At 39.6% G+C, this 27990-nt stretch overlaps 1 protein-coding gene across 5 annotated transcripts; it reads left to right on the top strand.

Annotated features, from left to right (window-relative positions):
* Window positions 1-31: 31 nt before the first annotated feature.
* On the top strand, window positions 32-27990 carry FAM149B1 (family with sequence similarity 149 member B1). Of its 5 annotated transcripts, XM_039546429.1 has the most exons (15): window positions 75-343; window positions 2969-3073; window positions 3891-4023; window positions 5143-5285; window positions 5963-6082; window positions 6703-6873; window positions 11858-12045; window positions 12902-13035; window positions 13667-13720; window positions 14228-14340; window positions 15453-15677; window positions 19309-19435; window positions 19856-19981; window positions 21239-21320; window positions 26650-27990. In XM_039546429.1, the coding sequence occupies exons 1-15, from the start codon at window positions 288-290 to the stop codon at window positions 26724-26726; spliced, it is 1854 nt and encodes a 617-aa protein (XP_039402363.1). In that variant the 5' UTR covers window positions 75-287; the 3' UTR covers window positions 26727-27990. The 5 variants fall into 5 exon arrangements, with proteins under 5 accessions (XP_039402368.1, XP_039402367.1, XP_039402366.1 ...); XM_039546433.1 differs by lacking the exon at window positions 15453-15677 and having other exon boundaries at window positions 43-343; XM_039546432.1 differs by lacking the exon at window positions 2969-3073 and having other exon boundaries at window positions 74-343.

The following is a 27990-nucleotide window of genomic DNA, read 5'->3' as shown; positions in this document are numbered from 1 at the left end:
CGTTCGATCGCCCGGCCCGGCGCCCCTAGCGGAGCGCGGGCGGCCTAGGCCAGCCCGCCACACGAGGCCGCAGGACGTGGGAAGCCCGATCACGGAGGGCCACGGGCACCAAGGACTCGGTTCGCGGCGCCACGGCAACCTGCGCGCTCACCCCTCCGCAGCCGGCGCGCTCCCTGCTGCGCCAGTCATCGCCGCGCGCCCGCAGCAGCCCCACTTCCGCTCGGGGGCGGGGCGTCGCCATGGCGGCCGGAGGCCGGGCCAGGCGGCCGGAGAAGCCGCGATGAGGGATGAAGATGATCTCGCGATACACGCGGAAGCCGGTGCCCCCCGACGCCCTGGAGATGTGAGTGCTCCCCTCGCTGCAGCCCGGCCCTGGCCCTGGCCCGCACGCGGGAGGTTTGGCGGTAACAGGCCCAAGGGCCGAGCCCTCCCTGCTCCCTACTGACAGCAGTATCCTCCCAACCTGACAGGCGCACCCCCCCCCACAGGGCCTGCCCCCCCCCCGGCATGACAGCAACAACCCTCACATAGGGCCCAGCCCCCTCCCCAGCCTGCGAGCAGCTCCCCCCACGGGCCCAGCCCCTCACCCCCGGCCTGACTGCAGCACAGGCCCCAAGGTCCCCTCCCCCCCATAATATAAGTTTGGGTTCAAAATCAAACATCAAATATTGCGAGAATTGTAATCAAGTTGCCGGAGTTGGCTACGTTGGGTGTATTTCACAGGAGCTGCTCTAAGAATAGCTAGACCAGGGGTGGCCAACCTGAGCCTGAGAAGGAGCCAGAATTTACCAATGTACATTGCCAAAGAGCCACAGTAATAGTCACTCTCTCCGCTCCAGGGCCTCCCCACACCTCCGCATCAGCTGTTCATGGTGTGCAGGAGGCTCGGGGGTGAGGGGGGTGGAAGGGGTGGTGTGGGGGCAGGGCCTGTGGCAGAGCCAGGGGTTGAGCATTGAGCAACCCCTTCCCCCTCCCCCTCCGCACATTGGAGAGTTGGCACCTGTAGCTCCAGCCCCAGAGTCGGTGCCTATACAAGGAGCCGCATGTTAACTTGTGAAGAGCTGCATATGGCTCCGGAGCCACAGGTTAGCCACCCCTGAGCTAGAGTTGTCAATCTTTGGGCTTGGCTACACTGGAGAGTTGCAGCGCTGGTGGTGGCTTTACAGCGCTGCAACTCACTCACCGTCCACACTTTTTTTTTGTTTTTTTGTTGCAATGAAGTGTTTTTATTGCAAGCATGCTGAGCAGGGAGTGGATTGCTTCTCATGTGGAGCATGACTGAGGGCAGATTTCAATCAAACCCTTTCTCTAAAGCCCATTGATGTCAGGTGTACATCATTTCTGCCATGTGAGACATTTTCTTGGGAATATACAAGTAATATTCCATGTATCCTGAAAGGTCTTCAATAGTCACATCATCCACATAGGCCCTTGCTTGCTCAGAGCAAGATCGTGGAGAACTTGAGGGAGTTCTTGATGGCAAAGGCTGGGAGAGGTCCTCAGCAACTGTTCTTTCCGGTGACAATGGGATGGTGTTCTGCAAGCCGGAGAATTTGTACACTTCCATGTCTTGCCACTGCTTACACTGACAGGCCTTGTCCACACTTGCAAGGCACATACAGCGCTGTAGCTCCCTGGCTACAGCGCTGGCTGTACTCCACGTCTGCCTGGGGAATAACGACTGCAGCGCTGGTGTGCCAGTGTAAACAGTGATTAATCTTACTACCTGTAACTGACCTCCAGAATTTTCCCATAATGCTTTTAAGTAAAGAACTCTCTTTGTTTTGTTATGATGCCTCTCTTTGTTTTGTTGTGAACTCGGGGCTGCTTATCTAAAAAACAAACACAGCTCCTGTTTGCTGTGAATGAGGCAGGCAGGGGGATGAATGTCCACAGCTAGTGTTTGCTTGAGGAGAGAAACAGCAAGGCGGGGAGAGGGGGGCAGGGAGTCCGTCGGAGCAGCTGCTTATCTGGTCTGCAGGCTATTTGCATTTAAGAGTGAATGAGGGGTCGGGGAAGTGGTCAGAATTTGCAAGGCAGGGAGCTGACACAGTGTCAGCTCCAAAAATCCACTCTCTCTCTCTCTCCCCGACGCTCCCTGTCACACTCCACCCCCCTCTTTTGAAAAGCACGTTGCAGCCACTTGAACACTGGAATAGCTGCCCATAATGTACCACTCCCAACACTGCTGCAAATGCTGCAAATGTGGCCACACTGCAGCACTGGTAGCTGTCAGTGTGGCCACACTCCAGCGCTTTCCCTACACAGCTGTACGAAGACAGCTGTAACTCCCAGCGCTGCACACCTGCAAGTGTAGCCAAGCCCTTTGATTCTTTAGGAGTGACAGTAGTTCAGTAAACAGAAATCTACAACATAACTCAGGACCACATTTGTCCTTGAGATTGTGTTGCGGCCCCATCTTAATCTAAGTTTCTTTGAAGTATAGAAAATGATGGCCAAAATAAAGTGTGAAGGAACCTGTCTGATCTCTGTGTTTTTTTAAAAGGTTTGTTAAAATCTAAATAATATTGTGGAAGCAGTATTGATGGGTACAGTATCCAAACAAAATAAATACAACTATTATATTGTTTATGATCAGTGTTGTCATATATTTGTTATTCTAAAAACATAATTTGATGAATTATGGCCTAATAAGCTTAGTTTAAAGGGAGACAGTGGATCCTAAACTAAGATCTTTTATCTCAGTCTTCATTCTGGAGTTTATTTGTACGTTTAACGTCTAAGGCTTTGATGACAATAGCAATTTGTAATGGAATACTGGTAGATATTCAATATAGTGGCACTAATCCTCTAAGGATATAAAGACAATTCAGGTGTGCATGTTACTGTTTCCTTGAAAATCAGCAAAAACCTCTAATGTCTTTGAACTCTGCAGAAGTTTTGAGTTGTGGGGTTTATTCTCAGAACTAATGTCAAATTGAGCTTATTTATTTTATGTTTCTTTTAGCCATGGACTTGCAAAACATGCTTTAGAGCATCATCCCCTGCCAGAGCCACTAGATGACATTTACACAGCCACTCCAGCCACTGAAAGCTATGAAGAAGTCTTGAGGTATCTGGAGTAATAAAATATTTTTGTCAGGAGACCACAGAGAAACAGACAACTTTTGTGTTCTGTCCGCATTATAAAGATATCACAGCGACACCGTCTATAATATTAGGTGGTATATGTGTTGATTCACAGTGGCATGAATCCACAGTATAATTATGCTACTAATGCTTGATTCCCAGAGATAATACAATATAGACCTCAGAGATCTGCACTTGCACAGGTTGCTAGTGAAATTAATGGGACTCTGCATGGGCAAAGAGGTCCCCAACATAGAATAGCTTCTTGGATTGGGGTCATAAGGAGGATGGAGACAATTAAATCCCAGCACTGTCCCCTTCCCAGCAGCTTGACCCAGGCTTCTCACTAGAGTAGTGACTCTGTGCCTTGCTGGTTGCCCTCCCTTTCATTTTGGGAAGACAATACGATATATTTTTTCAAGCCCTAGTATACATGTATGGGAACACATGTAGTGTTTGGGAATAATTTTCAGAATCGTTAAATCCTTTTGATCTGTCACAGTTTGTGAATATTGTGGGTCATCTCATTTTTATGCGAGAAGCAGGAGAGAGGGAGTATGATTTTCTGAGGTGTGGAGAAGATGAACTGGTAATTCTCTATGTAGTTAAAGGGAGAAGGTAGTAAAATAACTCTTGGAAATTGAACATGTCAAGAGCCTAATCTTGCAGCCCTCTACTGGAATCTAAACTGTTATAAATATGCCTTTCTATACATGAAAAATAGTTTACTCATCCACATATTTGTGAATGTATCTCATGAGAATTTTTTTCTCTCCTACCCCCCAAAATGTGGATTTTAGGGAGTCTGAAACCTTGAAGGAATCAAATTACCCAGATATTACTCCAGCTGACAATGGGAGCTCATGGTCTGCTAGTCAGAGTTACACAGGCACCTCCACTGAAGACAGCTCAGTCTTCTCTTGGGGCTACGATGTGAGTAGAACACAGTCCTCCAGCATAAAATTATGAGAGATAGTTGAAAGGTTGTGCTGACACATTTAAAGTAGCATTTTGAATACATTTCTTTGCAAAATCCAGGTTAAGGTGAGAACTGTAAATAATGTAATGGTATTTGCTATGGGAAAAGAAATGGAGGGTCTTTCTCTCTTAACCCCTCCCAACTCTCTCTTCTTTATTGTCTAATCAGGACACGTTCTGCTAATACCTGAATATCGTATAGTCTGCATTTTTAGTTTAAAACTTTCAGATCACAGATAATTTGATGAGTAAAGGTAATGTGTATGGCATATATGCCATAATTGTTGAACCTCACATGCCAGTGTGTGGTTTTCATATGGTTGGATTTACTAAACTGTATTTCGGAAAACCTCTGTGCTTCTCAAAGCATATTAAAGCCACTGAAATTTTTTCTCTTTTAAAAAATGTATTTCTCTTTCATATGCCAACACAGGCTCTGATTAACAGGTGCTATTGCTCTTTCTGCAGTGGAGACAGAAAAATTGTTGAATTTTAAATGAGTTGAGAAATATCTTCAGTTGTTTTCTGTCTGGAGAAGCATCCTCAGTTGTTTACTGGCTACACAGAAGATTTGGCACTTATCAATTCTTGATTACTGTTCAGTGTCATACATTTGTGGCAACATCTGATACCACTTAGCATTGTTTTTCCATTCTCTGTCACCATCTATGGCATGATTAATTTTCCATTTCACTGAAATTTGGATGAGTCTTATTTTTCATGTTTCCAGGTAATTTACCTGAATTGCCATGTCTCAACTGACATAAATTCTTTCTTATTATTGATTTAAAACAAATATTCTAAAACCTTCTGTTAAACCATCCAGTAGGGACAGTGCTGATCTAAATTTTGTGTGTACATGGGATCAGCATTTACATAAATCCGTGTTCTCTCCAGTGGAAAGATGACTTAAGGTTAACGTGCCTCTCTGAGAGAAGTCCTTACTATTTAAATTATTCCTGCTAAAGTTTAAGTAAACTAATTTTTTTTCAATTAAGGTGGCTTTAAAAAAAATTCTCACCCCAAATCCTCCCCTGTTGGATAAACATTTTTTTCGATAATTTTCCTTCCTAGGAATTTGATAAAGCTGCCACACGACAAGTTCAGCAGATGTTCAGACACATTGATGAGCTTTTATATGAACAGAAAGAAAGTGTGCATGTTGAGGGTCTGCAAGAAGAGTGCCAACAATGGACATCTAGCTTTCCTCATCTCAGGTATTTTATTGATGGAGTAATGCTGGTAATGTCACAGAATTATTAAAGAACCAAATTGGTAGTGGTGGAAATGGCTGTATTTTTAAACACTGTTAGAATTGATGTGTGTGTGAGTGATTATACAATATGTGGAGATAAAATTGTCTGTCTGCTCCCACTCCTCCCCCACCACTGCAAGGCTCATATTTAGTTCCTTCAGGTGCTTGGAAGACTGTTGATATTTTCCACTGCATTGGGCCCTAAAATAGCAACTTTTTCTTAGAAGTGATAGATGTTTATTTTTTGATAATTAAAAAACACCAATAGTTCAGCCCTCCTCTACAAATAAATAGCTTAAATCTTATTCTTACATTTGACAGATTTGCCAGTGCTTAAGGCATTCATGTTAGAAGAGGAGAAAGCAAAATAATTTTCTTAACACATATGCATGATGCCATGCAATATGTGTAGAGAAAATACCTCAAACCACATTAAAATATAATCTGCAAAGCAGAAAATTTCTCATTTGACACGTATATTTTCAAAGCTATCTGTGTGAGATACAAGCAACCTCACTATTTCTATGGTGTTCATATGGCTTCCCAATAAACTTTGTTTACTTTCTTGTATAATAAATCATTCAGCCATTTTACGTATCACATTGTCTGATTTTTCATATTTTCTTTTTAATATTATAGGATTTTGGGGAAGCAGGTAGTAATCCCCACAGATGAAGGTTTTGGGTGGTATTCAAGTTCACCTTCTAGCAGCTTAGGTTCATTGGATGTCAGCCCAGTACAAGAAAGAGATTCTAGTGAGTAAGTATCAGTAGATTTCCCAGATTGTATCAGTGACTGAAGGTGATTTTTCTGCTCAAGGATTGCAAAAATCAATTTATTTTCTTAATTTATGAGTTGTATATAAAGTCAAGCGTCAGCATTTTTTGCCTGGTAGGTTTTTGGACAAAGCATGGATTAGTAGCCAAAAGAAAAGAGTTACTAGATTCAGGATGGTTAGCTCTTCCAGATGAGTCTGTTGTTGAGGTGCAGTAGACTACAAATTGACCTAATATGTTGATAGTTAGCTTTTTGAGAATTTCTATATATAGTAATTGCCAGTGACATTCATTAACTATTAATGTTTGTACAGTGCTTTAAAGATATAAAGCACTTTTTTCTTTACAATTGTTTTATAAACTTATTCTCTGAGACTGTAGACTCTTGTATAAGCATTAAAAATATACAGCATTAAAATCCACAATATGCAGGCTTACTGTCCTCTCCAATACCTAACCCATTAATGTACCCATTTGGTCTTCCAACCAAACCATCTTATGTATCTCAGTCGACCATACAGGAAAAGCTAAATTCTACTGTTATAAATAGAATAACAAATTCCTTTTATTTTCTGCTTTTTGAAAAATATTTTGTTTGTTAAGGTTTAGTATTTTGGGCAAGAAGATACCTCTGTGTGTTACTCCCGTTCATAAAGATGTTGACTTTTCAAAACCTCCTACTGTTAGCTCTGTGGAGAGTGAAGAAGGTGAAGATGGAGTAATTGTCTCTGAAGGAATAATGGAGGAATATTTAGCATTTGACTGCAGAGATGTGTAGGTATTGAATATTAATCTATAACAACACCTCTAATACTGGTGGCCTGGAATTTCTATTGCTAAATGATAATATATTACGTTTGTTCGTGACATTGGGATGACAATTAATATGACAAAGCAATACTTTCACTGAATCTTCTCTCACGTCATCCAACTAGAGAAACTTAAAATGTTTAAGGCTGGAGAGGAGCTTGTAAAACCATGGAGGTCTATCTACCTCCTTGAATTAGTAATTTTGCTATGCTATATTTTTCCCCTCAAAGTATTTGTCTTAATTCCTTTTTATAACTGGTCATACTAGCTGCTTCTGTTTCTGGCCTGGGTGGTTTATAACATAACAGCCTGATTCTGAATGTCAAGTTTGTTACTGGTTGTTAAGTATCAACAATGTGCTTGGTGCTGTTTCTGCATTTCAGTGTCCAGATTGCTAGTGTTTATGTAGTATTAGGTCTTTCCACCTCCTTAAGAGCAATTAAGTTGTTCTGGATTCACTATTTTTGAGAAAATAATTTACATTTGTTCCCATCAAAAGAAGGAAATTAAGGGTGTCAGTTGGAAACACCACTTATTTTGTGCAACTTGCCCAATGGAGACAAAAGTAAGTAAGAAATCTGTATGACCTGTTGGTTTGTTAGTTGGTCACAAGTTAACTAGTTTGAAAAAAACAAAGTCACTTATGTGTACAGATCATGAGTTTGATTGGTATATGGCAGTGATTTTCGAACTTTTTAGGGCTGGATACCCCTTTCCAAATAATGTAGTCTACCGCGTACCCCCATCTGAGATAGGTAGAGGCGACGTGTGGGAGGGCACACAGGGTCAGCCCCTCCCCCCCCCACAGATTTCTGCCTTCCATTTAGCAACAGCTTCTAGAGGTTTTCAAACTATGGTGCGCATCCTCTACGGGTGTGTGGGGGGGGGCACAGAGGAACATTCAGGGGGATGAACAGCGACGCCAGGTGGCTTGGGCCAGCCCTGTACCACAGGACTCGGGAAGGGAGCATCATCTCTACCCATTGACTCACCTCAGTGGGCCACCCCATCCTGTCTGGGTTGAGGGGTGCAACCAAAAATTATAACTCAAAGAGGGGGTTCCCCTGAACATTGTCCGCCATTATATGATTTTTCTCATGTACCCGTAGGGGTACAGCTACTCTGGTTGGAAAACCATTGTATGGCATGTGCTGACCAGGCCAGTAGGAGATGGGTATTGCAGTGAACAAATAGCAGAAAATTCTGTAAGGTATTAAGTAGTCAGTATAGAAAACTCCTTTAACGCTGGCCCTTCCTTATCTTCAAAATGTGTAGCTTTTTATGTTAAATATTAAATAGAAGATGTTGATGCTGTAATAAATAGATGCTGAAATATTTTTTATTCTGTGTCAGCATGTGAAATCTTTTGGCTGACCTATCATGTTCTTAAGAACATAAGAAAGGCCGTACCGGGTCAGACCAAAGGTCCATCTAGCCCAGTATCTGTCTACCGACAGTGGCCAATGCCAGGTGCCCCAGAGGGAGTGAACCTAACAGGCAACGATCAAGTGATCTCTCTTCTGCCATCCATCTCCATCCTCTGACAAACAGAGGCTAGGGACACCATTCTTACCCATCCTGGCTAATAGCTATTTATGGACTTAGCCACCATGAATTTATCCAGTCCCCTTTTAAACGTTGTTATAGTCCTAGCCTTCACAACCTCCTCAGGTAAGGAGTTCCACAAGTTGACTGTGCGCTGCGTGAAGAAGAACTTCCTTTGATTTGTTTTAAACCTGCTGCCTATTAATTTCATTTGGTGACCCCTAGTTCTTGTATTATGGGAATAAGTAAATAACTTTTCCTTATCCACTTTCTCAACATCACTCATGATTTTATATACCTCTATCATATCCCTCCTTAGTCTTCTCTTTTCCAAGCTGAAGAGTCCTAGCCTCTTTAATCTTTCCTCGTATGGGACCCTCTCTAAACCCCTAATCATTTTAGTTGCCCTTTTCTGAACCTTTTCTAGTGCTAGAATATCTTTTTTGAGGTGAGGAGACCACATCTGTACACAGTATTCGAGATGTGGGCGTACCATGGATTTATATAAGGGCAATAATATATTCTCAGTCTTATTTTCTATCCCTTTTTAATGATTCCTAACATTCTGTTTGCTTTTTTGACCGCCTCTGCACACTGCGTGGACATCTTCAGAGAACTATCCACGATGACTCCAAGATCTTTTTCCTGACTCGTTGTAGCTAAATTAGCCCCCATCATGTTGTATGTATAGTTGGGGTTATTTTTTCCAACATGCATTACTTTACATTTATCCACATTAAATTTAATTTGCCATTTTGTTGCCCAATCACTTAGTTTTGTGAGATCTTTTTGAAGTTCTTCACAATCTGCTTTGGTCTTAACTATCTTGAGTAGTTTAGTATCATCTGCAAACTTAGCCACCTCACTGTTTACCCCTTTCTCCAGATCATTTATGAATAAATTGAATAGGATTGGTCCTAGGACTGACCCTTGGGGAACACCACTAGTTACCCCTCTCCATTCTGAGAATTTACCATTAATTCCTACCCTTTGTTCCCTGTCCTTTAACCAGTTCTCAATCCATGAAAGGACCTTCCCTTTTATCCCATGACAGCTTAGTTTACATAAGAGCCTTTGGTGAGGGACCTTGTCAAAGGCTTTCTGGAAATCTAAGTACACTATGTCCACTGGATCCCCCTTGTCCACATGTTTGTTGACCCCTTCAAAGAACTCTAATAGATTAGTAAGACACGATTTCTCTTTACAGAAACCATGTTGACTATTGCTCAAGAGTTTATGTTTTTCTATGTGTCTGACAATTTTATTCTTTACTATTGTTTCAACTAATTTGCCTGGTACCGACGTTAGACTTACCGGTCTGTAATTGCAGGATCACCCCTAGAGCCCTTTTTAAATATTGGCGTTACATTAGCTAACTTCCAGTCATTGGGTACGAAGCGATTTAAAGGACAGGTTACAAACCTTAGTTAATAGTTCCGCAACTTCACATTTGAGTTCTTTCAGAACTCTTGGGTGAATGCCATCTGGTCCGGGTGACTTGTTAATGTTGAGTTTATCAATTAATTCCAAAACCTCCTCTAGTGACACTTCAATCTGTGACAGTTCCTCAGATTTGTCACCTACAAAAGCCAGCTCAGGTTTGGGAATCTCCCTTACATCCTCAGCCGTGAAGACTGAAGCAAAGAATCCATTTAGTTTCTCCGCAATGACTTTATCGTCTTTAAGCGCTCCTTTTGTATTTTGATCATCAAGGGGCCCCACTGGTTGTTTAGCAGGCTTCCTGCTTCTGATGTACTTAAAAAACATTTTGTTATTACCTTTGGAGTTTTTGGCTAGCCGTTCTTCAAACTCCTCTTTGGCTTTTCTTATTACACTCTTGCACTTAAGTTGGCTGTGTTTGTGCTCCTTTCTATTTGCCTCACTAGGATTTGACTTCCACTTTTTAAAGGAAGTCTTTTTATCTCTCACTGCTTCTTTTACATGGTTGTTAAGCCACGGTGGCTCTTTTTTAGTTCTTTTACTGTTTTTCTTAATTTGGGGTATACATTGAAGTTGGGCCTCTATTATGGTGTCTTTAAAAAGGGCCCATGCAACTTGCAGGGATTTCACTTTAGTCACTGTACCTTTTAACTTTTGTCTAACTAACCCCCTCATTTTTGTATAGTTCCCCCTTTTGAAATTAAATGCCACAGTGTTGGGCAGTTGAGGTGTTCTTCCCACCACAGGGATGTTGAATGCTATTGTATTATGGTCACTATTTCCAAGCGGTCCTGCTATAGTTACCTCTTGGACCAGCTCCTGCGCTCCACTCAGGATTAAATCTAGAGTTGCCTCTCCCCTTGTGGGTTCCCGTACCAGCTGCTCCATGAAGCAGTCATTTAAAGTATCGAGAAATTTTATCTCTGCATTTTGTCCTGAAGTGAAATGTTCCCAGTCAATATGGGGATAATTGAAATCCCCCACTATTATTGGGTTCTTAATTTTGATAGCCTCTCTAATTTCCCTTAGCATTTCATCATCACTATTACTGTCCTGGTCAGGTGGTCGATAATAGATCCCTAATGTTATATTTTTACTAGAGCATGAAATTTCTATCCATAGAGACTCTATGGAACGTGGCATTCTTGAATGCCGCAGACATCTCCTGGCCTTCAGAACTTAGTACACCTCCTGTCTTGTGGAAGATCCTGCAGCTGGAGTCTCTTGCTGCCCCTGAGCTTTCTTTTTATATCTTTTAAATACAAGAGCTTTATTTCTTTTTAATTCTCTGATATTAAGTTGGTTCTATATTCTAAATATTTGGTGGCTGTTAGGTCAACAGGCAGGAAATGCTACTAAACAACTATAGTTAGTTGCCTTTCTCTCCAAAATTAGTGACTTTGTAGTGATGTGCATTCAAAACTGCTGCCTAGTGGGGAGATGCATGAAGATAATATATATTTTTTATAAAGCGCTTTTTATTCATGAATCTCAAAGTGCTTTACCAAGGAGGATAATTATCATTATACTCCTTTTACAGATCAGAAAATCAAGGCACAGAGAGGTAAAGTGGTTTACTGAATATCACACAGATCAGTGGCAGACTCTGAAATATATTCTTATGTCAGTGCTCTATCCACAGAAGTGTGCTGCCTCCAATACTAGATTCAGTGGGTTATCTGCTCTTATTTGTTGAGTGCACTACCACCCCTCAACAGACAATAATCTATGAGAAATACGCCACTTCTGTTGAAGTAATTTCTTGTAATCATGCAGCCAGCTGTCCTGACCTACCCATTTTAACTTAAAAGGAAATAGAACTAAAGTCTAACAGAGGTGCACATATGTAACAGACACATAACCAGCCATTTAAAACATGAAATGATTACAACAAGAATACAAAGGATAGAGAAAGCAGTTTGTTTAAGTCAAGATAGAAATCTTGCTCACCGTATCTTTACAGGGAGGAAGAGTTGCATGAAAGGAAAATGGGACTCTCATCTGACAGACAGAAATTAGGTTTCCCTCCTATATCTCCATGTTACTGCATGAAGGATGCTGTGCTTACATATGTGTTTGATGATGTGTGGAGTGAAGTCCTGGGCTCTGTGGAGGAATTAATCTGCCGGCACTGGGAAGGATCAGTCTCCGGTAAGGATCAGTGTTGAAATAAAATTTGAAATGGATGTAATACTCTGATGCTCTCTTTAAAAAGGATACTCTTTGTTGTGCTTAAAATTAGAAGCCTTAGCCTCATAGGATATACTGTATTTCTGGAGGCAATATTTGTACATTAAATCACACTTTAAAGAGAGGTAGTCAATACTTTTTATTACTTAGTATAATTTTTATACCTTCTATAGTTTCCAATATTATTTTAGAATCCTATAAATAACACTTGTTACTCTATTCCATTTGGGAAACACTGTTTGTCTTCCTACTACCCAAAAATAATCAGTTCACTAGTGTGTTTGATAACCACACAGGTTTGAAGTACGCTTATTTCATCTTTTGGTTAGCTGCTGTCCTGCATCATCAGAGCAGAGATATTACAGTAATGTATTGGTAGTGTTTTGTTTTTGTTTTTTTAAAGAGCGGTGAATGGGGTAAATTGAATAATAAAAAAATATTTTAGATAGTACTCCCCACATTATATTTTCAAGGGATGTTAAAATCTGTAGTTAATATTACTGTTTAAACAACTTATAATCTGCCTGCCTGTGAGAAAAACCATGGGATCCATACTTGCAGAGTAGGATTTTTTTACTACTGTATGGAATGGAATAAAAGAGAGACATATTTTGGTGATGACCCTTTAACGACAACAGTACCTTGATTTTTCAACTTGATGAGACATGAATTTAACAATATTAAACAGAGTTAAACTCCTGAGTGAAATCTATCAAAAAAGAGCCTAAAATCTTTGGATTCAAAGTATTGCCCATAAAAGTGGCAATGCTGACAGTTTGTAGTGATGTGGATTCTCCATTCTTCTTGTTTTGCATAGATGATGAGAAAAATGTCATAACTGTAGAAACAATGAGAATAGATCCTGGAAGCCCTTTTCTGCAGTTTGAACCTCTGCCATTGGTGTTACCTCGAGTGCCACAAGCTAAAATGCCCTCCATCACCTCAAATTTGGTAAGCTCTACTGGCCAAGTGGTTAAGGTTGAGTTGGAGTAACACTGCCTGCCTGCCTGGCCAGAGAGGCTAAAGTTTTCTAGAGGGAGATTTGTGCTTTGACCTCTTCGTAAAATTAGAAGCATGATCACTAACTGCCCTTTCTAAAACTTTAGTTTTGTTATGCCTCACAGTCACAATTGTTTTTTATCTGTTTTAAATGTTGTTGTTGTTTTGTAATGGACCAAGGTACGGTGAGTTTTTAATGGTAATGGTGTAGATTATTCCCATACTTAACATTGCTTGAGTTAAATTGTGAGGTTCTGATTGGTGTGCACAAGAGATGTTTTAGGCACTGTCAGCTCAGCCATTTCCAAGGTCATTAGAAATTAGAGATTAGAGTCTAGTCTCTGTGAAGTGGTAAGTGACTCTACATTTAAAACATGATCTTAAAAAAAAAATTTTTTTAGATACTGATTCAGGCCCTGCATGTTCTACTTTAGGATTAGATATCCCTAAAGTGGAAAGCACCAAAAATGTTATCTATATTCCATCAGTTTTTAACTCAAATCTTTCCTTTTTATTTCTTTCTTCCCACTTTTCCTGTATAATCCTCTACCTCTTCCTCATGTTTGCCTTATTGTATGTGTAGTGCCCACAACCCAGATGTAGCCGCAAAACCAAAAAGAGGAGAAAATCACCTCAAGTATGTATGCTGGAGAGATTAAAGCTCTATTGTTCTTACTATTGGTGTCATTGTGGTGGGTGGAATTTGCCATTTTTCCAGATCAGCTTGAGTTACAAGGAGAGGATTTTCCAGTTTTATTCTTGACATAAAAGAAGTGCCCAACACATTGTAAAGTGAGATCATAAAGATTCTCATATAGTCATTATATTACACTCATTTGTGCACCATGTCACAAGTTTGTTTCTTGCAAATGAAAGCCTCAGTTGTGAAGCTTTAAGTACAATATATAGTATGGTAGCAGATATTTTAAAATAAAAATATATACTAAGTGCCATCATTTGCAAGACCAAGCTTCAACTGTTATTTATAGGATACTTAGCTAAACTGTGAGATGATGTATGTGAATATACTCTACTTTGGTTGGAAGCATTCAGCTTCTGTTGTTTTCCAATGATTATGTGATAAGGGCAAGAACATAGGTGAGTCATCATGTCCAAAGTAAATCTATTTTTTTCTGACTTGCAGATAAATGTCTCTCAAGGATCAAGTGGTGGCCCTCAACAAAATCTGAATGGTTTGATGGTGATACATGGGATCCACTTACAGCAAAGGAATCTGCCTCTAATAGAGAAAATATTGTAAGAGTTAGTAGCTTTTTGTCTTTGTAGTACTGTAGTAAAGTTGAGCTCTTTAATGCTAGGAAAGAAGAATGTATTGGGATTAAACTCCGTGTCAAAGAAATTAATTTCCCACAGTGTAAGCAGTGGATCTCGATTATTTTCTCACCTATTTATCTGTTCTCATTGATGCAATATATTTACTGCACTTGCACAAGACTAACTTTATGCTCCTGTGTAAGCCACTGGGACTACTTGCATGCTTAAAGTTAGGCACATGCTTAAATACTTTGCTGAATCAGAATCTAAAAGTGTTAAATATACTATGATTTCATAAGGGTAGCTAAAAGCATGGTGTTGAGGTTTGGTTTTCTTTTTAAAATGTAGTAGTTGGATGCTCATGTAAGAGACTGATACAACTTGATTCGCTTGAGGCATGAGGGAGAGAAAATGTAATACCAGTTCTCTCTTACCATTCTGCCAATATACCAGTCTGGAACTGGAACAAGCCTGCTGTTTCATATATTGAGTCTCTCTTAAAGAAATTAGTGGTGGTTTTGTGACATGCAACAGATGGAACAAGCAAACTCAACACCTTTTTGTTTCTGATCTAAATATTATTTCAACTTGGTCTGCAGAGATGAAAGATTAATGCACTAACCCATTAAGCCATCTAATCCCAAACTTTTAAATTTTATTTTTTTAATATCGCTAGTTTATCACTTAGTTAGCTGTTGTCTGTATCACAACTGGTACTAGCTGGCATAGCTTTTGTCATCATGAAGAAGACAATCACAGGTTGAATGGAATTGGAAACTAAGGTGCCCTCTGAGCCCTAGTGATAGACCTGTTTGATCTGGTCTGAGGCAAAAAGCCAAGGATGTGAGGGTTTAGCTTGGATTGCCACTCTCTGTGTTGTATAGTAATTCTTCCATTTCTATTCTCTTCAATCCGGAACATTTCATGATAATTAAAAATGAAGCCTACCTCCTTTCTTTCTATTCCTTGCCCTAGTCCTTGGTAGCACAGCCCTCCGTGACTTATAGAATGGTATCAAAAGTGTCTGTGATGGTATCAAAAGTGTCTGACCATGTTTATGTATGTTTTGTTTGGTTCCTTGATTCTGTTGTTAGAGATCTGGATGACAAACCACTATTGAGGCCAGGCTCCAGTTCCATCCTCTCAACAAGAACTCGACCAAATCGCACTCTAGAGCTCAGTACGTCTTCTCTGTCATATTCTGCTCATTCTGCTAGAAGACGCAACCCACCACCACGCACCCTGCATCCCATCAACACTAATCACTCGCGTTCGGGGACACCAAGATCCATGGATGAAGTCATCAGGGGAACACGACTGTATGTTTAAAAAACAGTTTTTTACTCTACAAATTATAGAACCAAACGTTTATAGAACCAAGTCCATATAAAGCAAAAAAGCTGTCAAATGGAGACGGTCTGATTTTTAATTTTAAAAAAAATATAATTGCAAATTAAATCACTGCCTCCTGAGAAAGCTGAAACTGTTACATTTGCTAAAACTGACCTAACATTTTACCTGCAACCTATGTTTCTGAAAATTGCATAAGATGTGATGCTGTGCATTGCTATATAAGAGAGACTACATTCCTATAACTTTTGAGCAACTGGAGAGCAAACTTAATTTTATTAATTGCTGCCTTGGAGAGAGGAGGAGAGTTGCATGTAAAGATGTACAATATGATAGCTACAGAGGATGCTAATCTTAGTGAGTCTGTTCCAAAGCCCATTGAAGTCAGTGGAAAGACTCCCATTGACCTCAGTGGGCTTTGGATCAAATCGAGAATGAAATTATTTTCATTTTCCTCTAGTCATTTGCCTGCATCCAAAACAGACTTTTACACTTTGAAAGCAGCTGAGTCACCCTGGAGCGCGAGTACCAAGAGCTGGCTCTTCTAGATTTAGAAGTGACATGCCAAATCATGCGTGTGATTGTCTTCTTCACGATGACAAAAGCTATGCCAGCTAGTACCAGTGACATTCTGGGAAGCCACAAGTACTAAAAGTCTCTAATTGATCTCTGATGCTTCTGGTATCTGTGACGACCCAGAATGATATATTGTGCAGCATTGCTAGTAAACCCAGAAGAGTCATTGGATATCACAGACCCTAAAAATGTTTTGTTTAGAAAGGTGAATTAAAGTTTTTCTCTGTTGAATGTCCTTTGCAGGCAGGCTAGTGGCAGAATTCTGTATGTGTTTCTGGAACTGACTTGACTTTTCCTTTTGACTTTGCAGTCTACATTTAAGAATGGACTCGTGTTCTTTTAAACTCATCCAATCTATCCTGTCAACTCTACCTTTTTTTTCAGATGTTGTCATTATTACCAACTCAGCTGTAAATTGCTTAATAGCTGATTCTCCTTCTTCCTTCCAGTGTCTTATAATGTCTCTCTTCGCTATTCTCAGACCCAGAGATTCATTTCACAATTCTTGAAGTACCCCCTTTATTCTTAGAATATATACTAAATGCATATATAGGTTCCAGGGAGAGGTTTTAAAAAAAATGGTCATTTTTTTCAAGCTCTTTTAACACATTGTTCCAGAATGTCCTCCCAATCTGGCAATATCCCAGTGTATGCATATAATACCCAAGGCCTCTTGAATATCTTCAATACTTATCTCATAAGTGGACTCTATTCATATAGAAGATGCCTATAAATTGCAGTATTTTCAAAGCAGAATACCTGTTTTACAACTTTCTGCTTTTGTTTGCACATTGTAGTTATTCCTTAAGCACTCGTATTATTAACACAAATATTATGTAGATTTAAATATCACAATTAAATAAATTTTAAAACGGAATAGTTAAAAATCATTTCCCTTTTTGCTTACTTGTCCAGACTTAAATTTTGTGTCTTTTCTGCAACAGTTGCTAATAAATTATCACTCAGACTTCAGAGAAGCCAGGGAATGCTGCTCCGTCTTGTTTTAGATGTCATTGATTCCATCAACTTCATAATATAAACACTGAACTTGCCTTTTGTTGGGTAGAAAGCTTCTGAGTTCACCTTCTTTAAAAAAGGATTTGCTCTTAACAAGCCTTTTACATCTTCCTTTTTGTTCCTGTAATGAAGTCATAAAGTTGAATTTGTGAGATCACAGTTAGTGATTTCATAGACAAGCAGGATGAGAAACAGAGATGTGTGGGAGAATCTCTTACTTAAAATACACATTTCAGCAGTATCAATATTTGTTTGTATATTTTGCCAAACACAGTGGTATCTAGCCACTCGAGAGAGGAACATAAAGTTTCAACATGGTCCTGTTAGGACACACTTCTCTTCTGCATTCTGGGGTATCATTGGTCCGTTATTGATTTCTTTCCTCCCCTTTTTGGGCTTTCTGGGCAAAGTGACAGAGTGTTTATTAAGAAAAAGGCAGTGTAAACATATGCATCTTGTATTGTGCAATAAAAGAGGCAAAACATGACATCATCCTTATGCACTGTAGTACAGTTCCATAGCAGGGTGCCCTTTCACAAGAATGCCAGGACTCCAGCACAAGTGAGCTTCATCTTGGGTACCAACAACTACTTAGTACATGTTGAGCACAGTATTTCAAGGATGATGTGGAGGAAAAGGCAGTCCTATTTAGGCTCTGACAATAAAGATCAGGACTTTTAATTGGATCCAGTATTAAAGGGGGAGCTAGTACAGTGATTCTCATTTACATGTTCTTGTCTATCTGTTCTGCTTAGGAGATGGGGTTCCACATTCCAGACCAGCTGCAGCCTCTGTATATCTTCCATTCTCAGCCCCACGTAGAAAGTATTACAGTATTCTATCCTTGAGACTACAAAGACATAGATCCAGAAGGTGTTTCTGGCTGCTGCCACAGCTTGGATATCTAGATACAGTGCAGAGCCAAGATGGCCTATCTCCTAGACAATGGACAGAAGCCTTCAACAGAAGAAATTGATACAGATTATGCACAATCTGCCAAAAGTTCCTCATTGCCCACCAACATTTATCTTACTTGAATCTGAGTCAGTGTTTACTGAACTCTATCCATCCAGGTGCTTATTTCTTCCATACAATGAGGTAGCTAGAAGATGGCATCTGCTTCAGGTGCAAATGATATGTGTAGCTGTGCCTTATCAGCATGTTGCTGACATTTGAGCCCATACTGTCACAACCATCTCATGGTCTCTCACATAGATATTGAAGAGGAGAGGGGACAGTATTGAGACCTGTGGGATTCCACAGATAGGGGCTTTTGGTAAGAGCAGTTGCCCATCACAGCCCTCAGATGTAGTCAAGATGAATGAGTAGAACACTTTGAGAGCAGTGCCATCAACTCCTTGCTATATTCCATGGATGGGATAGCAATATCTTGTGGTCAGCCATATTGAGGGCATTAGATAAATACAGTAGAACTAGCACAGATGTCTTGCCACTGTTCATGGCATAAAATACTCTTTCAGATGAACAGTGCTGTCTCAATGTCATAGCTAGGTCTGAAGCCTATCTGGGAGGGATCTAGTGATAAGTAATTATGTGCTGCTGGAGCTGGGCTGCTGTTACCTTTCCCATGACCTTGCTTAGGGTTGTGAAGATCTGAGATCTAGTGAAACTGCTGAGATCGTTGTTATTTTGACCATTGACTGGACCATAACATACTTCAGGGTGTCTGGAAGGTGTGCCTTCCCAAGGGATACATTGACAAAATGTATGAAGAGCAGTCCCAAACCTACTAACAAGGGAATACAGGAAATTACTGGCTAAGACCGTTTTGTAACGTTTCAAAAATAATTTAAAGTTTATTTCAGTGCGGTGCTCGCCCTTAAAGCCCAGTTCTCCTATACTTTCCACACAACAACCCAGCATCTTAAATTACAATTCTGCATGTGTTGTCCTGAGTTTTATTGTTTCATTTGTTTTAGCTCACATCGGTCTCATAATCTCTGGTATTAATGTATATTTTTGGTTATTGGTGGTGGCGGATTCCAGTCCTACTGCACATGACCAGCTGTTGTCACCATCCTTAATGCCCTTGAGCCGAAATAATCTTCTGCCACCTATTAGTACTGCTGACGTGGTGGAACACTTGAACACCGTGAGATCCCAAAGACAAACGGTAACCTCCCAATTTGTATGTCATATGAAAACACGTTTAATTATATTCTTTGGAAATGAGAGACGTGTTAAAGTTGAATTTAGCTCACAGCAGATTGTATTGGCAAATCCAAGAACTGTTTGTTGTATTTTTATTTTTGGTTTATATTTTTGTTGTTATCCAAATTATCCTGATGTTCTTAGAAGTTCTTCCTCATAGTTATGATAAGATAATACAATGTTGTAATACAAAAATAAGCTCATGAGTTTTGACCAACAAACTGTAGCAAAGTTGAGTGCTTTTCAGACCCAGTGAATGTAGGAACCAATTTCTGTTTCCTATGAGGATGCTCATAGTTGATTAAACTCTGATTCCAAGATTTTATCTTTAATGTAGTCACAATCAAAAATAGTCTGTTAATTTTTCTGTACTTTGATGTAGGAAGCCCGAGGGAATTCCAGTCGAGCTCAGAGTGCAATGGAAGATGAGATTAACCATCAGCAGCCACAGGAGAGGCTTTTCTTACCTGATCATTTCTCCAGGCCTAATACAACACATGCATTTTGGGTAAAAAATAATATTTAGCTCCAGAGAGATTGTTTGGTAGATTTTTGCTTTAGCAGTTAGCATTTATAAATACTTAATAGAGAACTGGATGGCTCAAGTGATTGGTGCAGAACCTTTAACTCCTACATCCCCAATTTAAAGCTGCCCAGGTTGGTAGGTATAAAGTTGTTTGGCACCTGTGAAATGACAATGTGGACTCAGTCCAGTTCCTAGAGGTTAAGTGTCCATGTCTCCAAATTCCCCACAACCAGCTCTCTTTATGGTCAGTATTTTCAGCTATTGGAACTATACTCTTCTCCTTAGAGATGATCCTTCCAGAACAAGTTTGAGGGATATTGTGGAGAAGCTTGTACTACTTTTGATCTAAATATGACTTTAATCTTCAGAGCTTTTCAAGCCAGCATCTTTCATGAGGATTACGTTCATGAAGAAATTAGGAAGAAAAAAATACTTTGTTTTGTAAACTTAAAGGGACTTGTTGGGCCGTCTACTCAACCTCCTGCATAACTGAAGGATAGTTTTCTTAAGTTTCCTTGAACAACCCCATATTATTTGTAAAATCCCTACAGTTCAATTTCATTATCAGATGCTGCTGTATAGCTCTTTATTTTAAAATTTACTGGGGAACAGTCTGGCTGGCTTCTTGTCCCAGCTTTAACTAAACTTTTTTATTATACACCCCTACCCCGATATAATGTGACCCGATATAACACGTTAAAGCAGTGCTTCAGGGGGTTGGAGGGGCGGGGCTGCGCACTCCGGCGGATCAAAGCAAGTTCGATATAACGCGGTTTCACCTGTAAGGCGGTAAGATTTTTTGGCTCCCGAGGACAGCTTTATATCAAGCTAGAGGTGTATTAAGCTTTGTGAGTATTGAATCCTGCAGCACAGCTCATGGTTTCCATGTATGGTTTTGGTTTTCCATGTATGGTTGTAGGAACACTTGGGCTTCCTATCTTGAAACATAGGTAGTTTGAATGGCTAGTGCTGCTTCTAAGTAATATATAGTAGATTTTTTGCGGGGGAGGGGAGAGGTGTAGATAGGTATAGTGTCTTCCGTCCAATTTAACCTAAGGGAGAACCACCTCAAAATATTAATCTTTTTATATTAGGATCATGTATTATACTTAGGAGGTCTGGAGTTATTGGGCACCATTAAAAGTGTTCTGTTTTAATAAAATTCTTGGTATTGGGACTTGCCATTTTAAAAAATCATGTTACTGCAAATATTCAAAACTAGTTCACCTTATCTTTCAGCCCGATCCACAGTATCACCGTTCTTGCACAGTTATTGATTATGCTAATCAACCCCGGACCAGTAGAGGATCAGCAGGCACAGGTACATGCAATATTTTGACTGAAATAATAATGGGTGTGATGTGGGGTATTTGCTGCTTTTATATCACATGACTTAAGTTGTATCTGCAGCATGAACAGAAAACCTCTATTAATAAATTTATTTTATAATTTATTTATACTTCTGATTTACTGTTATACAAAGTTTCACAGATATGGGGCTTGTGTGGTTTTTCCTCCTGCCATATGTAACAGTTTAAATAATTCAAAGGACTTTTTACACTGTGGACCTTGATCCTTCTCCTATTAAAATACATGGAAATTGACTGAAGAGAAAGAAGGATCAAGTACTATACATGTGAAATTCAAGGTTATATTTTCCTATTGGTTCTGGTTCACTATCTGTGTAACTAAGGCCTTGCCTATATTAAAAGCTGCGCTGGTTTAACTGAAAGTCAGTGTAGTTCAGGGGTCGGCAACCTTTCAGAAGTGGTGTGCTGAATCTTCTTTTATTCACTCTAATTTAAGGTTTCATGTGCCAGTAATACATTTTAACATTTTTTAGAAGGTCTCTTTCTATAAGTCTATAATATATAACTAAACTATTGTTCTATGTAAAGTAAATAAGGGTTTTAAAATGTTTAAGAAGCTTTATTTAAAATTAAATTAAAATGCAGAGTCCCGCGGACTGGTGGCCAGGACCCGGGCAGTGTGAGTGCCACTGAAAACCAGCTTGCGTGCCACCTTCGGTTGCCTATCCCTGGTGTAGTTGAATCAATGTGTCAAAATCCCTATAGGGATACTTTTACATAAGTTTAAACCCCAGATATCAATTTAGCTTCATTTGACTTATAACCCACTTAAGCTGAATATACACATACAGTTTAAATTGAGTTGAGTAACCATGCTGGGGATTTTACCAGTTTAATTAAGTTGATTTAAAATCCACTTTTAGTTAAACCAGTGAAGTTTCTAAATGTAGATGAGGTTTTGCATGGGGATGGGATGGGATAGTGGCAGATAATATGCATTCCCTAGGCTGAACTGCCCTACTATTCTGGAAATGCTAATGATACAATCCTTAACTTTTAAAACAAAGCCATTCTTATGTGCTTCAGATACAACCCCCATTACAATTTTGTGACTTAGCAGCAGGGTACACGAAGCAGTGTGTGCGCAAGTGCACTTTTGCCACTGAAATCATCTAGGGAAGGAGGCCGGCCTCTTGTCTCCATCAACTCTTGCTTCAGAGATCTCAGGATTACTGTAGGAAGGGTGTCAGTCATTGTACTCTGCAATTACACAGCAGTAAAAAACAGTTAACCAAATCTATAGAGTTTTGTTTTCTATATTGACTATATTGTTTTCAGGTATGGCTGGGTAGTTTACATTGGAAAATAGTCTGGACTGTAAATCCTTAATTGGGATAAGCTTTTCACCTCAAACTCAAAACCCATCCTCTGTATCTATCTTAATGCTGGAATGTTTATTGCTCTACAGATTCTATTAACATAAGAGTGAGAGGTATCAAGTTAGGGATATCTAGTTCTTCCTGAATTAGTTCTTTTCACCATCATGCTCTGGGTCATTCTTTAAAGGCAGAGAGAGATCATCCTCCATTGGGTAAGAAATGAGGCAGCAGACTTGACAACTGTTAAATGTTCTTGGTGTATTTGTATCTGATAGTTGATGGTCTGTCAGATTCCTAGTGGATAGGTGTTAGGATGGTATTTATTTATCTGAGCTGGTATCAGACATGCCAAACCCATGAAAAAAATGCAGAAATTAGGCTTGTTTTTGGCTTAATTGGCTTGTGAGTAGCTTGTTGCTTCTTTTTTTTTATTGGCTCCTGGCAAGCAGGGACAACGGGGGAGAGAGTCAGGAGTGCACAGCAGGCCCACCACAGTCCCAGAGTGCACACTGGGGAGATTAGTTAGTAGAGTGTTGGGGTTCATAGGGATTGGTTTGTTTTGGCCTTGTTTTTGAAATGGGACTAGCTTGATTTTTGGCTTATTGTGAAAGTCAGGGTGCTTATTTACTGTATGAGAGTTGGTAACTGTGGCTGGTATCCTTGTCAATGATTGAACAGTTATGGAGAGCATCTGGTGGTTCCTTCAGCTCAGTGTTGAAGCACATGGTCGGGGGAAAAACTGAACTGTTACTATCTGTTGTACTATTAGAAAGCTCTTACAGGTTGTCCCTTTCTGGTGGAATTCTTGAGTCCCATGATTTGTGGTGTTAACTCTAATAAGGCATAATTTTCCATCCATCAGAATCAGTGCAATATAGTTCAATGAAGCAGCCACTCACTCAGCTAGTGAGCACAGCAGAAACTAGCCCAAGAAGGGATAGCAACAGGAAGGGTCTGGCATATAAATTCTCCAGGAATGAAATGCACACCAACATGCCCTAGCAGCACCTCCATGTTATTTCCCCTACTTAGTTCTGGACTGGAGTGGAGGGAGAGTATTAAACACTTTAAATAGCAAGTTACTGTGCAGCAAGCCAGGTTGCGAAGCTACAGTGCACCAGCTTGCCATGCAGAAACACCTTGTGTGGATATTGATACAGTACACTTCAAGTAATAGTATGTCAAGCCAACATCCAGGACTTTATGCTCCTTAGCAGTGTCTACAAAGGACATTACTATGTGATATGACAAAACTATGATGTAGAATTTTACCCCAGCTTGCTGCACAGAAAACTTGCCATGTAGACAAGCCCTAAAGGCACAGTTGGGATAGGGTACAAGTATGCATGTGTTTCTCCCTCCCCACCAAGCCTCCAGGGAATCAGCTCCTTCTCAGGCCAAGCTCCCCTCAACTCCTCCTCTCCCATTGCTGCCAGACTTTGTATAGAGCACAGATCAGGAACCTAAATACTTACTCTAATGGTAGTGAGGTTATCTGAATAGGGCCCAGGCTGGAGAGCACTCAAAGGGCATGTCTGAGTGGAAGGAACTAGGATGCATGATCTAGCATCAAAAAGGGGAAATTGGTGTCTGAGTTGTGTGCATGTTTTATGTACACTTCACACTGATTTTTCAAGCTGAAACATCCATAGCCAAAGGGAGTATTGCCTACAAGAGAAGACAGACCAAAAGAAGAAACTGTCTTAAAAATTATGATTTTTTTAAGGATGGTAAAGATTAGACTCTCCTGTATTTATGCTGGTACTTCTCACAAGCACTGGAATTTCAAGTATTCTTGGTACAAAGCTTCTTTAATGGATCATGTCACAGAGCAGTCCACAATAATACAGCAGCTACTTTTAACCAAGGTAAATAGAAAGGAGTACAAACATTGCCAAATTCAGTATAAAAATGTAATAAATGCCAAAAAGGAGTCTGAAGAATGGTTAGCCAAAAACTCAAAAGGTAATTTTTTTTGAACTACATCAGAAGCAGGAAGCCTGCTAAACAACCAGTGGGGCCCCTGGCTGATCGAGATACAAAAGGAGCATTTAAAGACGATAAAGTCATTGCAGAGAAACTAAATGAATTCTTTGTTTCAGTCTTCATGACTGAGGATGTTGGGGAGATTCCCAAACCTGAGCTGTCGGTGACAAATCTGAGGAATTGTCATAGATTGAAGTGGCATTAGAGGAGGTTTTGGAATTAATTGATAAACTTAACAACAAGTCACCGGGACCCGATGGCATTCACCCAAGAGTTCTGAAAGAGCTCAAATGTGAAATTGCAGAATTATTAACTATGGTTTGTAACCTGTCCTTTAAATCGGCTTCTGTATCCACTGACTGGAAGATAGCTAATGTAACGCCAATATTTAAAAAGGGCTCCAGAGGTGATCCCGGCAATTACTGACCGGTAAGTCTAATGTCAGTACCGGGCAAATTAGTTGAAACAATAGTAAAGAATAAAATTGTCTGACACATAGAAGAACATAAATTGTTGGGCAAAAGTCAACATGGTTTCTGTAAAGTGAAATCATGTCTTATTAATCTATTAGAGTTCTTTGAAGGTGTCAACAAACATGTGGACAAGAAGGATCCAGTGGGCACAGCGTACTTAGATTTCCAGATAGCTTTTGACAAGGTCTCTCACCAAAGGCTCATATGTAAATTAAGTTGTCACGGGCTAAAAGGGAAGGTCCTTTCATGGATTGAGAACTGGTTAAAAGACAGGGAACAAAGGGTAGGAATAAATGGTAAATTTTCAGAATGGAGAGGGGTAACTAGTTGTGCTCCCCCAAGGTCAGTCCTAGGACCAATCCTATTCAATTTATTCATAAATGATGTGGAGAAAGGGGTAAACAGTGAGGTGGCAAAGTTTGCAGAGGATTCTAAACTGCTCAAGATAGTTAAGACCAAAGCAGACTGAAGAATTGCAAAAAGATCTCACAAATCTAAGTGATTGGGCAAGAAAATGGCAAATGAAATTTAATGTGGATAAATGTAAAGTAATGCACATTGGAAAAAATAACCCCAACTATACATACAATATGATGGGGACTAATTTAAGTTCAACTAATCAGGAAAGAGATCTTGAGTCATCGTGGATAGTTCTCTGAAGATGTCCATGCAGGGTGCAGCTGCAGTCAAAAAAATCAAACAGGATGTTAGGAATCATTTAAAAAGGGATAGAGAGTAAGACAAAGAATATCTTCTTATATAAATCCATGGTTTGCCCACATATTGAATACTGCGTATAGATGATGTTTCCTCATCTCAAAAAGGATATACTGGCATTAGAAAAGGTTCAGAGAAAGGCAACTACAATGATTACAGGTTTGGAATGGATCCCATTTGAGGAGAGATTAAAGAGACTAGGACTTTGCACCTTGGAAAAGAGGAGACTAAGGGGGGATATGATAGAAGTATATAAAATCATGAGTGGTGTGGAGAAAGTGAATAAGGAAAAGTTATTTACTTGTTCCCATAAGATCTAGGGGTCACCAAATGAAATTAATGGGCAGCAGGTTTAAAACAAATAAAAGGAAGTTGTTCTTCCCACAGCGCAGTCAACCTGTAAAACTCCTTGCCTGAGGAGGTCGTGAAGGGTAGAACTATAACAGGGTTTAAAAGAGAACTAGATAAATTCATGGAGGTTAAGTCCATTAATGGCTATTAGTCAGGATGAGTAAGGAATGGTGTCCCTAGCCTCTGTTTATCAGAGGGTGGAGATGGATGGCAGGAGAGAGATCACTTGATCGTTACCTCTTAAGGTTCACTCCCTCTGGGGCACATGGTATTGGCCACTGCCAGTAGATAGGATACTGAAATATGAAGATAATGCAATTGCTAATAAATAAATTAAAGTGTATTTTAACATTGAAAACATGGATGTATATGGTTTTGGTATTTAAGACTTCTAGCAGATACTAAAATGGATGTTTTACCTAATTTTTATGTAGTAGGACTTCAGCTACATGGTTCTGGAAGAGCTCACAGCAGAGGTGGATCAGTTACAAGAAGCAGACAAGGACTATAATAAATAATGAACTCTCACCGTGATGCAGTGAGCACATCTGGATGCTCATGAAACAGTGTTGAATCTCAGCAATATCAAACTTGTTTACAGAAGAATTTAAGAACATCTTCATGAAGGATCTTATTTTTGTATGTTATATTTTTAAAAAGCAGCTGCCAAAGACTATAGGGTACTCAGCACATTTCAGTTTTCTTCCTGTAGACCAGGTTTTGCTATTCTGGTGAACACTAAAGCTTGTATCCTAAAAGTCTACCAAATTTTCCACTAAACCATTGCTAATATTTTTCATATTAAAAAGGACTATTGGCTCAGGACTCTCTGCTTCCCATTACTGCAGCAGTGGCACTACTGGAACAGTTGCCTAAGGGCTAACTTTGTGAGAGACTATTGCACTTTTCACAGCAATCTATTTACTATATATTAAAAGTTTTTTTTTAATATTAATTACTACATTGATATTTCTGGCATGATTTCTCTATCAAAAATTAGTAAATTTATTGCATATAATGCTGCCTGTACAACTGGGGTGTTCAGTTAACTCAAACTGTAGCTCCTGTGGTGAGTACATCAGATAAACAGTTGCATAAAATAAGGTAGCAAATAAAGATGAAATCTTATGCTTCCACATTTGCTAATTTTAACTTGCAGTCTTAACTGTAGCATGCTACTGTCCCTTCCTGTATAATAAACTACACCAGTGACTCAGGCAAGTGTCCTCAAGGGACAAAAGCAATCATTTTGCTGAAAATTTATTCCCCCACACTACTCAAAGTAAGAGAATCCTTTAAATATTCTTCTTGATTAAATATTTTAAGTAATTTCAGCAGATGAATCTGTCTCCATTTTGAAACAAATTAGAGTGACTAAAGAAGTGTTTCTGTGCACCTGCATCTTTCACCATTTCAGTCACACGAGAGCTTTCTTAGGCACAGACACATTCTGCTTTTGTAAGATAGTAACTGTTTCTAATATATCCCAGTATGTCTATTAAGACTTAAATATAGCTTATACATTAAATGCAACAGTTTCACAGTAAAGCAGCTAAACTGTAATTCAGTTTAACTACAATTAGCTTCAGGTCTTACTATTAACAGAAAGTGCCAGACTGCAAATATATGTATAGTCATAAATTGAGGGTAACCTGTTATTTAACAAAAAGGTATTCTGCTAAAATGTGAAGACAGTTACTTTGAGGGAGCTGATTCTTTAATAAACAAATTGTCACCTTTTATATGCAATTAAAAATAACCTTTTCTAAACTTCA

The sequence above is a fragment of the Mauremys reevesii genome, linkage group 7 (assembly GCF_016161935.1).
Source record: "Mauremys reevesii isolate NIE-2019 linkage group 7, ASM1616193v1, whole genome shotgun sequence".
Classification (NCBI taxonomy): domain Eukaryota; kingdom Metazoa; phylum Chordata; order Testudines; family Geoemydidae; genus Mauremys; species Mauremys reevesii.
The sequence above is the reverse complement of the archived record's forward strand: the minus strand, read 5'-3'. Positions and strand labels throughout refer to the sequence as shown.